The sequence below is a fragment of the Maniola jurtina genome, chromosome 13 (genome assembly GCF_905333055.1).
Source record: "Maniola jurtina chromosome 13, ilManJurt1.1, whole genome shotgun sequence".
NCBI lineage: Eukaryota > Metazoa > Arthropoda > Insecta > Lepidoptera > Nymphalidae > Maniola > Maniola jurtina.
The window spans coordinates 12,497,598-12,510,180 of NC_060041.1; the positions used below are offsets into that span (position 1 = coordinate 12,497,598).

Consider the following 12,583-nt stretch of genomic DNA (forward strand, 5'->3'; position numbering starts at 1 on the left):
GTATAGTTATCTTACTTGACAGACACGATATACGGACGGACGGACAGACAGACAGATAGACAGACAGACAGACAGACAACAAAGTGATCCTATAATGGTTCCGTTTTTCCTTTTGAGGTACGGAACCCTAAAAATGTATAGAGTTGCGCACCAAGGGTTTCGTACTCGATTTTTCCCCTTAAGGTGGAAGCGACAGGCCTGCCCGCGAAATTCAAATTTAATTTGGTTTTTTGCAATTTCGAGAATAAGTTTTTTGTGTTGGTATCTTAGTTTCAGATCTTGACCTGTCACATTACCTACGCATAAATAAAAGTAGGTAGGTACATTACTTACATAAGTAAAAATAAACAGTAAAACTACCTTGAAAGTTAAAAAATAATTATTTCGTTTACACGTTGCATTTAAACTGCAAATCTAAGCAATTTCACTTTCATCCAATTTACACTTTGTCATTCACGAAAAAATGCGTACAAACACTCTTTAGAAATATCACGTCGATAATAACAAATGGTGGTGAAATCTTGTAATTTTTATATTGAGCGAGTTTCAGCGAATAAATTAAGAAAAAATTAGGTAGTTCAAAACGTCTGCATTTAAATTTTAACCTGTAATTCAATTTCACTTTTATCTAATTCACACTTTGCCATTTACAAGTTAAATTAACAAAAAAAAACCGAAAAATGCATACAAAACTCGTGTAGGTATTACGCACACTAGGAAGACGACGACGATAAAAACAAAAATCTTGTAATTAATTGCGTTAAATGGCGCGATGTTGCGACCAACCGGCGCGGCGTTGCGAACGTTAAGATGTTAGAAAACAACTGTTTGTTACGTGTGTTACGTGTTTAATTGCGTCAGGATTAATCAGAAAGAAAATGCTGCAGTCATTATAAACGAATCATTACATTTGCTAAACTTTCTTAGTGCAAAGAAATTTTTACGAGACATTTCACCGCGTTTAATAGCCTCATCGGGTGACAGAAGGGCTGGCTCATTTTTTGCGCAACGGATCAGCCTGGCTGTCCAACGCGGAAATGCAGCCAGTATTCTTGGCACCATTCCACGCGGGCATGATTTGTATAGTAATTAGATAAGGCTAGCTTTAAGTTTTATTGTAATATTTTCAATAAAAACTTTCTACGTCAAATAATTTTTCTACACACAAGATAATACTGTATTGTTATGGAAGAGCGGTGTCTTCTGACACAGAGGTAGTCTCGTTCTCCTACCGCTAAAAGAAGGCTCCAACCTCCTACAGAACAACCTCCTTGAAAAGGTACTGGTATTTAAAAAGTTTGTTGAAAAAAGGTATAGGTAGTTTATGGAATAATGATCGTCATAGTTTTACCAAGTAGCATAACTACGGAACTCTGCCTTATGTGTGTTTCGAGTTCTGAACACAGTCATAAGCTAATTTTTAAATTTTGGTTATTCTTATGTTACTTACTAGAGGATGCCCTCGACTTCGTCCGCGTGAATTTAGGTTTTTAGGATCCCGTAGGAACTATTTAATTTTCCGGGATAAAAAGTTGCCTATGCTCATTACAGGGACGCAAGCTACCTCGGTATCAAACATATGTAAATCGTATAAGCAGATGGATCTTTAGGAATCCCGTGGAAACTCTTTGATTTTCCGGGATAAAAAGTAGCCTATGTCCGTCCCCGGGCTGTAACTCTATACCTTAAAATTGGTTCAGCGGTTGAGCCGTGAAAACGTAGCAGACAGACAGACACACTTTCGCATTTACAATATTAGTATGGATAAGCTTCACTCATAAGCTAGATTATAATGTTAGTAGAGTACTGTCAAAAAAGCCATTTTTTTAAACATTGGATACTAAACAATTATCAACAAACAACACTCTAGACGTAACATAGAATATTACAGCGCTGAAGAATGCTTGACAAGTGAAAGGCGGGTGAACGGCTGATATGATATTTGTTCCACAGCAGATGAGCGGGACAAAACCAAACTTTATATAGGTACTTAAATAAAATTTATTTTTTAATTTATTGATTTTTTGACTACTTTTTTGATCGTAGATTAAAAAAAATGAGATTTATTTGTACTGTATAAACATGTTTTTTTTTACTTATTTAGTTATAGCAGCAGATGCGTGTGTTTATATAAAAAAATATTATATATAAAAGTTTAATTGAATAAAAATATTTTGAATTTGAATTTGTGACTATATTGATGATGTGGATGTTTTTCAAAATGCTATTGGAACTTTGACTTTCTGCGATAAAAAGTAACCCAATGCCATGCTTCTTACAATCTATTATATATAAAAAGCACCTTGATTAAATAAATAAAGTTGATTGATAAAAAAAGCAACGAGCTTCTTTGCGGCGTGATTGAAGAACAAACAAACACGCTTTCACATTTATAACTAGAGGATGCCCGCGACTTCGTCCGCGTGGATGTAGGTTTTTGAAGATCCCGCGGGAACTGTTTGGTTCTCCGGGATAAAAAGTAGCCTATGTCCGTCCCCGGGATATAAGCTAACTCTGTACCAAATTTCGTCAGAATCGGCAGTAAAAATGGCAACCCTACTCGTTCCTATAAAAAGTAGTCTTTCCTATAAAGATCGCCGTTACTCAGGGCATACATTTCACGCCCCGATAAGTAGTCAATTGGGGGTAGTTTCACACGATTGTTTAAACAAATTAGCATTACACGATACACCCTATATTATTTGTTCAGTCAACCAAATTATTTGATGAGAGCTTCAATAGCTCAACGGTTAACGAGCGGTCTGAATTCCGAAAGGTCGGTGGTTCAAACCCCACTCGTTGTACCTACTATAATAGTGTCGTACCTACTCTTGCTATCCAAGCTTTACGCTTAGTTGGAGGGGAAAGGGGAATATTATCATGATTAACATGGCTAATATTCTTTTTATAAATGTTTGAAGATAAGGCAAAAAGCGATTACGCACTCATCCGATCCGAGTCCATGAAAATACGGATATAAAAAAATTGGACCGAACTAGGATATTGCTTATGCACTAATCTGATCTCTGATCCAAATCCAAGCTATTCAGTGGATATCTTTGACATATCTACGTCATAATATGCCCGATTTGAATAATATGAGGCACATCCGAGATATTCTCACGGATAACGAACCCTCGGATGACGGAAGTCGTTGCTAGTGCGTAAGCTACCATACGAATAGTTCTATGACTACTTCGGAACGTATTTTCATGGATCCGGATCGGATGCAGTGCGTAATCGCCATTAATTTCATCATCATCATCATCATCAGCCTGTGGACGTCCACTGTTGGACAAGTTATTGTTTATTCAAGAGTCGTCGTGGTCATCATTTACCACTAGGTATACCATAAGCATCGGCCTACTGTATCACTCTTTATACTGTGGTTACATCGAACTCGTTAACGTTTGTTTACGGAAATTAATTATTTTATATTCTTTTTCCTCAAATCATAATTTTTCCACAAATTACACATTACACTTTAACTGCATGATGCACCCACATTATCTACTCGTACATACTCGTGCAGATGTAGATGTTCAAAGGCATGTAAATAATTGCAATTATCGGTATTGTACGTAATTAATAAATAAATATCGCGTGTTAATAATGAACATTGAACATGTATCTAACATATTACCTATTTTACCTATTCATCTCTTTATCATAATCGCTATTACAGTTTCGCGAACCGAGGTTTCAGTTTCATAGGTTATGTTACGATTACAGTTTAACTTTTTATCGAATCTAATCAATCAATTTATTAAGCAGACTATCGCTGTCCTTCAATAACCCTACAAACACATAATATTTAATCAGATGTTTAAATGTAATCGCTTTTATGAAGCTTTGCTCTATAAAAAAGCAAGAGGAAAATCAATCGCAAAAAGATTGAAGTATTTTCCTTGTAAATCGTAATTTTCAAGTTGACATACAGCGGTCATTGGCCATCCTATTCTTAAACGTATAGTTTTTTATTTTTGCTTTTGATTTGCCTACACTTTACAGTGAGATTTCTTTATTTACTTACCTACAGAACTCTATCTAAAGTCTAAACACACCACAATAACTCAAAATTTAAACCTCGACACAAAAACCTCAACCTCGTGTTCATGAAAAAAATTAAATACAAAATCACATCACATTAACTTGCAGTGTATTTTTAACGCCCGACCAAAAAAGAGGGGTATTATAAGTTTGACGTGTGTATCTGTGTATCTGTCTGTGGCATCGTAGCTCCTAAACTAATGAACCGATTTTAATTTAGTTTGTTTGATTGAAAGGTGGCTTGATCGAGAGTGTTCTTAGCTATAATCCAAGAAAATCGGTTCAGCCGTTTGAAAGTTATCAGCTCTTTTCTAGTTACTGTAACCTTCACTTGTCGGGGGTGTTATAAATTTTTAATTTACACTTGTACATATGAGTGTTAGCTATATCATACGAAACCCTTTTTGTGCTAATCCGAATCGCACTTGATCGTTTTTAGGATGCAAAGTTCAAATCAATCACAAATTCAACACGTGGCGTGGAGACAGATGGCGATGTTGCGACGACGCGGCGGCGGCGGCGTCTAGTACCGACGTGGACCGTATTATCTCTGTCCCGGTGTTGTGTTACCATTAGGTCCAACGCATATTATCAGAAAAAGCCTGTCAGAAAAAATCTGACGCGCACCATCAGGCTCCAGAATCAGAGAGCAGACGGACAATCGCGTACTGAGCTGGAACTGAATTTCTGAAAATGTATAGAGCGGTCATGCGTGCGTCAGAAAGTTTTCTGACTGAGATTTTCTGATAATTTGCGATCGGCTAAGCTAATATTTAACACATACACTACACCCGCTCTTGAAAACCCGTGATTGGCGCGAATAAATTGTTGCCATCGTTCACAATGGTTTATGAACTTTCGCGCCACGATTCCCGCGAGTGTAGAACGGGCATAACAATAATATTAAATCGAGTTTTGAAGAAGGCCTTTGGTATTGAAGTCACCTAACCCACATTTTTACAAAATCTGACCTTACCTAACTTTAAGTTAGGTTAGGTCAGATTTTGATCCAAACCTGGAGGAGGTCCACTGAAACAGCTCTTAGGATTCTCGTATGTCAAGGTAAAGACAGGAAAATGTAAAAACAACATAGCTGCAGCCCTGTTTCACGAGGGAATAAGGACTCCATCAAAATAACCTAACCCACTATTTTCCAAAATCTAATCTAACAGAGAAGCTGTGATAGCCTTGTGGACGTGGTTAAGACGTCCGTCTACTAATCGGAGGTCGGGGGTTCGATCCCAGGCTCGCACCTCTAACTTTTCGATGTGCGTTTTAAGTAATTAAATATCATTTGCTCTAACGGTGAAGCATTGTGGTAAAGCCTGTTCTCAAAGGTATGTGAAGTCTGCCAATCAGCATTTGGCCATGCGTGGTAGACTATAGCCAAACCCCTTGTCATTTTGAGAGGGGACCCGTGCTCTGTAGTGAGCCGGCCATGGGTTGATCATGATGATGATGATGATAATGAATCTAACAGAACTTTGATGGGGTTTAAGTACACTTTACAACGCGGCGTCAGAAGATTATAACTACCTGCCTGCTTATTTTGTAGTGCGCAAAAGATTTGCATCGTCATATCATAGAATAGATAATAAATATTAATATAAATAATTGTAATTAGTAATCGGCATATCAAATGTCATGTCAAATTATAATTCGCAATCAATTAGACTGGTCAAACGCGTCGAAACAAATGGAGCGTACCTAATGCGGAATAACGGACTTTAGTTATACCTAGACTTGTTTTTAGGATACCGTATCGCTTGGCGGCGCGTCTATTATTGACAAACTAGCCATGGCCGAAACCTCCCACCTTGCCGGAATTCAAAAGACAACACAGTTTACCGCTACACTATAGCTAGGGAGGTTGACAAACTTCACTTAAAAATCTAGTTTCATTTTCGTATATTTCCTTAAAATCTTGCAACGGAATTTCAAGGTCGGATCGAATCTCGTTCCCATAAGATTACAATATTATGTGAACGTTGGGTTCAAACCACGTTTCTAACTTTCAATCCTGGTGCTTCAGGTCAGGGGTACATACTAAGTACTACCCATCTAAACTGATAGGACTAAGGATTGAAATTGTGGCTTTTAAGTAGATAAATATAAGTTTTGTTATTAAATTCCTAGTTCTAGTTGATTTTGAATTAGTGTCTTCCGGGATGGGTCAAAGTCTATGATAATTACAGCACAATACAACTTATTCAAACGTGCAAAAATTCTTGAGAAATAAATAAATAAATCAGATAACTGCTGCTAATTAATAAAATAAGCTAATTTTTCCCTAACTGGCTTGGCGGCTCTGGGTTCTTGCCCTTTTGATTGCGAAAGCACATCTTAGGGCACCTCAGCTTTCTTTCTCTTCCTGTCTAAAATAGTATTTTGTTCTCTAGAGTGTAGAGCGCGAATTCGTGTCTCGTAATTACATTATTTACCTTGGTTTCTGCCTTGTCTGTTAGTTCGTCCGTTTGATTCTTGACTCCCAGCGTCCTCCATGTGCCATGAATATTCCATTTTCAGTTCAAACAAAACTCATTGTCTTACTATCCCATTTACGTTGCGTCCAGAGCGTAATCAAAGTGGCACATCGCGATTAAAAAAGTTGTTTAATTAATTTCAAATTAAGAATGTCTTTTAATCCCTCGTATTTCGAAGCACTCGTTCAAAAATATAATAATTGATATTAAACACGTTTACGATTCACTGAACTTTCTTTTTATTTATTTTGAATTTAGAACGCTTCTATCTAATCAAGTCTTAGCATTGGTTCAAGTATTTTTTTTTAAGTATTGTTTTATTTGCACAACGCACAGATTCTATTTATTCAGAGAAATGAGTGTTGTTTAATTTAAATTCAGAACGCATCGAGTACACTTATTACGCTTAACAGTTTTCACTTTCGATCACATTACACAGTTAAATTAGATGTCTCGAGACGACGAACTTTTAATGTTAATACTAATTCTGAATAGTTTTTAAATTAAAGGATTAGTCTTAATATGTAACCGTTTGATTTGAATTTCGAAATTGATTTATTTCTGATTAGGTTTATAGATTTTTTTTTCAATTAATTCTTTTTTTGTACTTTTTGTTATCGGCATAATATAACTGCATTAAACTAGAACGTCCGTCAATTGTTTAAACTTAGAAGGCACTGACGGAGTATCATCGTTACTACCCTTGTATGAAAGAGCTAAACAGCAGAACGAAGCGTGAGTTAGAGAAGGATAGATATGTTTAACTTTTCATGGTTTTCACGAAAAACATTGGCGGTTTGGAGGGAAATATTGACCAATGGGGCGGAACCCTTCTTGAGGGTTAGAGGATATACCTACATAAGTATACAGTTCATAATATAGATTATTATGCGACATAGTAAATAGCTAGCGTATTCATACAACTTTGTCTCCGTCAAAATTAACAAGTTTTAGTTTTAATAGTCCGCTATAATAAAGACAGATTTTAAGATATTATCTACCAAGTTTCTAAGTACCTGCATACCTATCTAGCAAGTGATGATTTAGCCTTAGACGAAGCGCACTTGCCTAGAAGGCCTATTCACTCTTGACTTGAACGTATCCATATTAACTGATGCCGCAAGATATCCTAGTGTTTCGGATAAGAAACGAGGAAGCAAATCGCTACGTACGTGTCCAAGGAATTTCAATTACGTACAGATGCAGACCTTGACGATGGTATGTACTTAATATCACACTTTACTCACACCAAATACGATTATCCAATTGTATCGATGGTAAACATGATCAAAAAATCTATAATAGGAAAATCTTATTAATTAATTTCTCCAGGTCGTAAAATAATGTTTTCTCTTTTTGTGACCGATTTGTTTTACTTCGTGCTTAACAGACTTGAACCCAATAATTCCAATATATTCATATAAGCCCAAGAAATATTCAAATTGAACGCATTATTTTATCATATTTTTTTTACGAAGCTTCTCCAACTCCGGAACTCGGGACTTGGAACGCCCAGCATCAAAACCCGACTTCGGAGTTGAAAAATAGCCCGATTTTCAAGTTGTAGTGGTTACGTAGATACGCGGACAGTAACTACCTACAATCTAAACTGTTACCCCATACGTCACACATGATCGCGCGATCGCCACCTGACGATCACCATTTACATTTCACGCTCGATTGCATCGTGAACGGTACAGCACATGCGGACAAGGTGCACGATTTGATATGCTCTTATGCTTTTAACCGAATAACCAAAAATTTGGATATTTTTTATGTATCGTTCGTCGATAAGTACAGGGTTCCGCTTGAGTGCTATCTCACCTGCTTGATGTTGATGAAATCAAAGTTATTTTGGATAATCGATTTTAGATAATAGCTTTATATTTTACTAGAATAGAATAGAACACGCGGATGAAGTCGCCTAAACCCCTATTTTACCACCTTTAAGGAGTTGAATTTTCAAAAATTCTTTCTTAGCGGATGTCTAATGTCAACATCATATATCTATCTGCATGCCTTTCAGCCCGATCGGTTCAGTTGTGCTGTGCGTTGATAGATCATTGAGTTCCCGCGGGATTAATAAAAACCCGGGGATTAGCTAGTAGTACTATACTAGAAGTAACTTAAAGATTGTGTATAAAGAATTAGCCGTAATAATTTCCAGTCTACCATGTTTTGATTTGACGTACTTTTTGACCCAGTGGGCTTTGATTTGTAAATTCTACAACGCTTTGGTCTGGTTATTTAGGTGGTGGCTAGTTACTATCTTATGAACCGATTTAGTATTCCGCCACCGTCATTAGGGGTAGAGATTTTATTTAAAAACTAGCTGATGCCCGCGACTTCGTCTGCGTGGATTTACATTTTTAACAAAATCCCGCGGGAACTCTTTGATTTTCCGGGATAAAAAGTAGCCTATGTGTTAATCCAGGGTATAACTATCTTCATTCCAAGCCAAATCCGTAAAGTAGGTTTTGCGTGATGAGTAGCAAACATCCAAACATCCACACTTCACATTTATAAGGATTGCCATATCTTTTCCAAGTTAGCTCACTTCCATCTTGGAATACAAGGTATCTTAAATCCAGGAGAGATTCAAGGGCTAACTTATATCATGAGTAAAAAAGTAACATTTAAGCTACGCGTGCCGCAAGGTATAAGTTACGCTTAAAAAATATTTACCAACAAAGCCACCCTCAATATTGTCGATATCGAATTCACCTGCGTAACAAATTAGCACAACAGCGGGGGAGTCTCACGGTCACAATTACCGAGAACCACCCCTTCGATCAGGAAACAGTTTAGTGTGATTACGATTACGAAATAAATTCATACTAATATTATAAATGCGAAAGTGTGTCTGTCTGTCTGTCTGCTACCTTTTCACGACTTATCTGACGAAATTTGGTACAGGGTTACCTTATATCCCGGGGACGGACATAGACTACTTTTTATCCCGGAAAATCAAAGAGTTCCCACGGGTTTCCCAAAAACCCATCGGCTTAACCGATTTTGGTACCGAGGTAGCTTGCGTCCCTGTAATTGACGTAGGCAACTTTTTATCTTGGAAAATCAAACAGTTCCCACGGGATCTTTAAAAACCTAAATCGACGCGGACGAAGTCGCGGGCATCCTCTAGTTATTAATATAATCAGCTGTCATTGTTTTATTGAGGTTTTCAAACAGTCCGTGGAAAGTTTTAATTTGCCGGGCCTTTTTTTGTGGAAATTTGTCCTTTCGCTGGAAGCAAGCTATCTCTGTACCACTTTCGTCAAAAGCGGTTAAATGGATATGAAGTTAAAAGCTAGCACACAGACTGACAAACTTTTGCATTTATAATATTAAGTATTGATTATATTATGTATGACGTGACGTGATGATTCTATGTTGATACTATATGTGTGACGATTCAAAAGTACTTGTAAAAGTCTAATTGAATAAAAATATTTTGAATTTGAATATGCTTTTACTGAGGATACGTGTCAGGAATCTCAATGCTTTTCGCTTAGAAAATTTCCTTAGTCCTCAGTATGAAATTCGTCTGCGTTATAAAGTGGGGTGGTCCCACGGTCGCAATATACAGACCCACCCCTGCGATCGGGGGCAACGTTATGACCGGTAAACAGTTTAGCGTGATCACTGATTTGAATAAACTTTGTGTTTAGGGTCTTGTGATTTAATAATTATGGGGGCTTTGAAACCGATACTCAAAACATTGTTCATTTGAGTAACTTCCTATCATCATCATCATCAGCCTGTGGACGTCCACTGTTGGACATAGGTCTTCCCTAAAGAGCGCCTCCACACCCGCTTCTCAGCTTTCCTCATCCAGCCACTTCCGGCCAGCCGCTTCGGCCAAATAACTAAGTATAATATATACTAATGCAAAAATGTGTTTATTCTTCAATCAAGCTACAATGGAGTAACAGATTGATCTGATTTTCGCAGGTAACTATTTATAAACTTAGAGAGTATCATAGGCTACTTTTATCTCAGAAAATTTAAAATTTCCCACGGGATTTTTAAAAATCTCATACTTAACGGCAAAAAAACATGCTTAAGAGGCACAAAAGAAAAGATAAGGTCAAATTTGAACCAGCAAGATCGGTCACCCATCTAGTTATCGACATGGGTCCATGTTGCTTATTTAAATTCTACATTGGGAAAAACCAAGTTAAGTAACTATTTTCAAAAATTTCTATTACATTAATTATTATTATTATTCTAAACTAAGAAACTTTTATCTTAGGATACATTCACTACGCCAGTATCTACCTATGTCATTCGGATTTTTGGACTTTCTTCAAGGATCGATTGACAGTGGTTCCACATCGAAGCAAATTTCTAAAATTGTACAGAGCATAGTCATCTTTATCTCCACCGCCTAAGCACTCTTAAAATTTACAATGCAATGTAAAGCGACTTTTACAGAAAGTCAAAAATCAGGATGTCGTAGCATGCACTCTACGGCGTAGACTCTTCGTAGCTATGGTAAGTGAATTAAAAACAAAGGTACTACTTACTAACAGTCCCATCTGTAACAGCGTTTTAACTTTATACATGATGACACGTATTTAACATAATCCGTGCTTAGGACCCAAGGCCGGATTTAGTGTAAATTAAAAATTTATAACACCCCCGACAAGTGAAGGTTACAGTAACTAGAAAATAGCTGATAACATTCAAACGGCTGAACCGATTTTCTTGGATTATAGCTAAGAACACGCTCAATCAAGCCACCTTTCTAACAAAAGAAAAACTAAATTAAAATCGGTTCATTAGTTTAGAGCTACGATGCCACAGACAGATACACAGATACACACGTAAAACTTATAACAGCCCTCTTTTTGGGTCGGGGGTTAGTAAAAGCCTAGTGTTTGTCAGTCTGCCACCTTTTCACACGACCTGTCTAACGCGTGAATCCACCGACCGCGGGGCACTACAATTAATTACGTAACATGACCCGACTCTATTGTTCTCATGCCTACACAATTTTACCCAAACTTTATAAAATACAAGTGTAAATTAAAAATTTATAACGCCCCCGAAAAGTAAAGCTTACAGTAACTGGAAAAGAGCTGATAACTGTCAAACGGCTGAACCGATTTTTTTGAATTATAGCTAAGATCACTCTCGATCAAGTCACCTTTTAAACAAAAAAACTAAATTAAAATCGGTTCATTAGTTTAGGAGCTACGATGCCACAGACAGATACACAGATACACACGTAAAACTTATGACACCCCACTTTTTAGGTCGGGGGTTAATAAAAGGCTAGTGTTTGTCAGTCTGCCACCTTTTCACACGACCTGTCTAACGCGTGAATCCACCGAACGCGGGGCACTAGAATTAATTACGTAACATGACCCGACTCTATTGTTCTCATGCCTACACAATTTTACCCAAACTTTATAAAATACAAGTGTAAATTAAAAATTTATAACGCCCCCGAAAAGTAAAGCTTACAGTAACTAGAAAAGAGGTGATAACTTTCAAACGGCTGAACCGATTTTCTTGTATTATAGCTAAGAACACTCTCAATCAAGCCACCTTTCAAACAAAAAAACTAAATTAAAATCGGTTCATTAGTTTAGGAGCTACGATGCTACAGACAGATACACAGATACACATGTCAAACTTATAACACCCCTCTTTTTGGGTCGGGGGTTAATAAAGGACTAAAAGCATGCTAAAAGCTTAGTCACTTTTCCGTTAAGGAATATGTTAGTAGTAGTAGTAGGTAGATTCTATAATAAAGTTTATATTTGTATTTCATTGAAGTTATAAAACTATCTAGTCAAGGAAAAAACGACGTTCTAAGTTTGATTGTTTGTTTGTTTGTTGTTTGATTTTAAAAGCCATTAAAATTTTCTAATAGACATCGCAACTTCCAAGTCTAAAACTGGAACCTGTCTTGTAACATTTTGGTGTTTAAGTGTAATGTATCGAGTTTTTGTAACACAAACCTAAGACTTCTACCTAATGTTAGTTTTGAATCACACTAATATTATAAAGGAGAAAGTTTGTATGTGTGTGTGTGTGTGTGT

General features: G+C 36.9%; 1 protein-coding gene across 2 annotated transcripts in view; it reads right to left on the bottom strand.

The window, feature by feature from the left end:
• The window catches only part of LOC123871416, a 48,749-nt gene that overhangs the window by 19,226 nt on the left and 16,940 nt on the right, over positions 1–12,583 (bottom strand). The window contains exon 1 of one of the 2 annotated variants that reach the window (XM_045915201.1): positions 6,492–6,698. The exons of the other annotated variant lie outside the window; for it this stretch is intronic. Within the exon in view, the coding sequence (XP_045771157.1) occupies positions 6,492–6,570 (79 nt within the window). The 5' untranslated portion in view covers positions 6,571–6,698. Of the gene's footprint in view, positions 1–6,491; positions 6,699–12,583 lie in introns of those variants that run through there. 2 annotated transcript variants of the gene reach the window in all.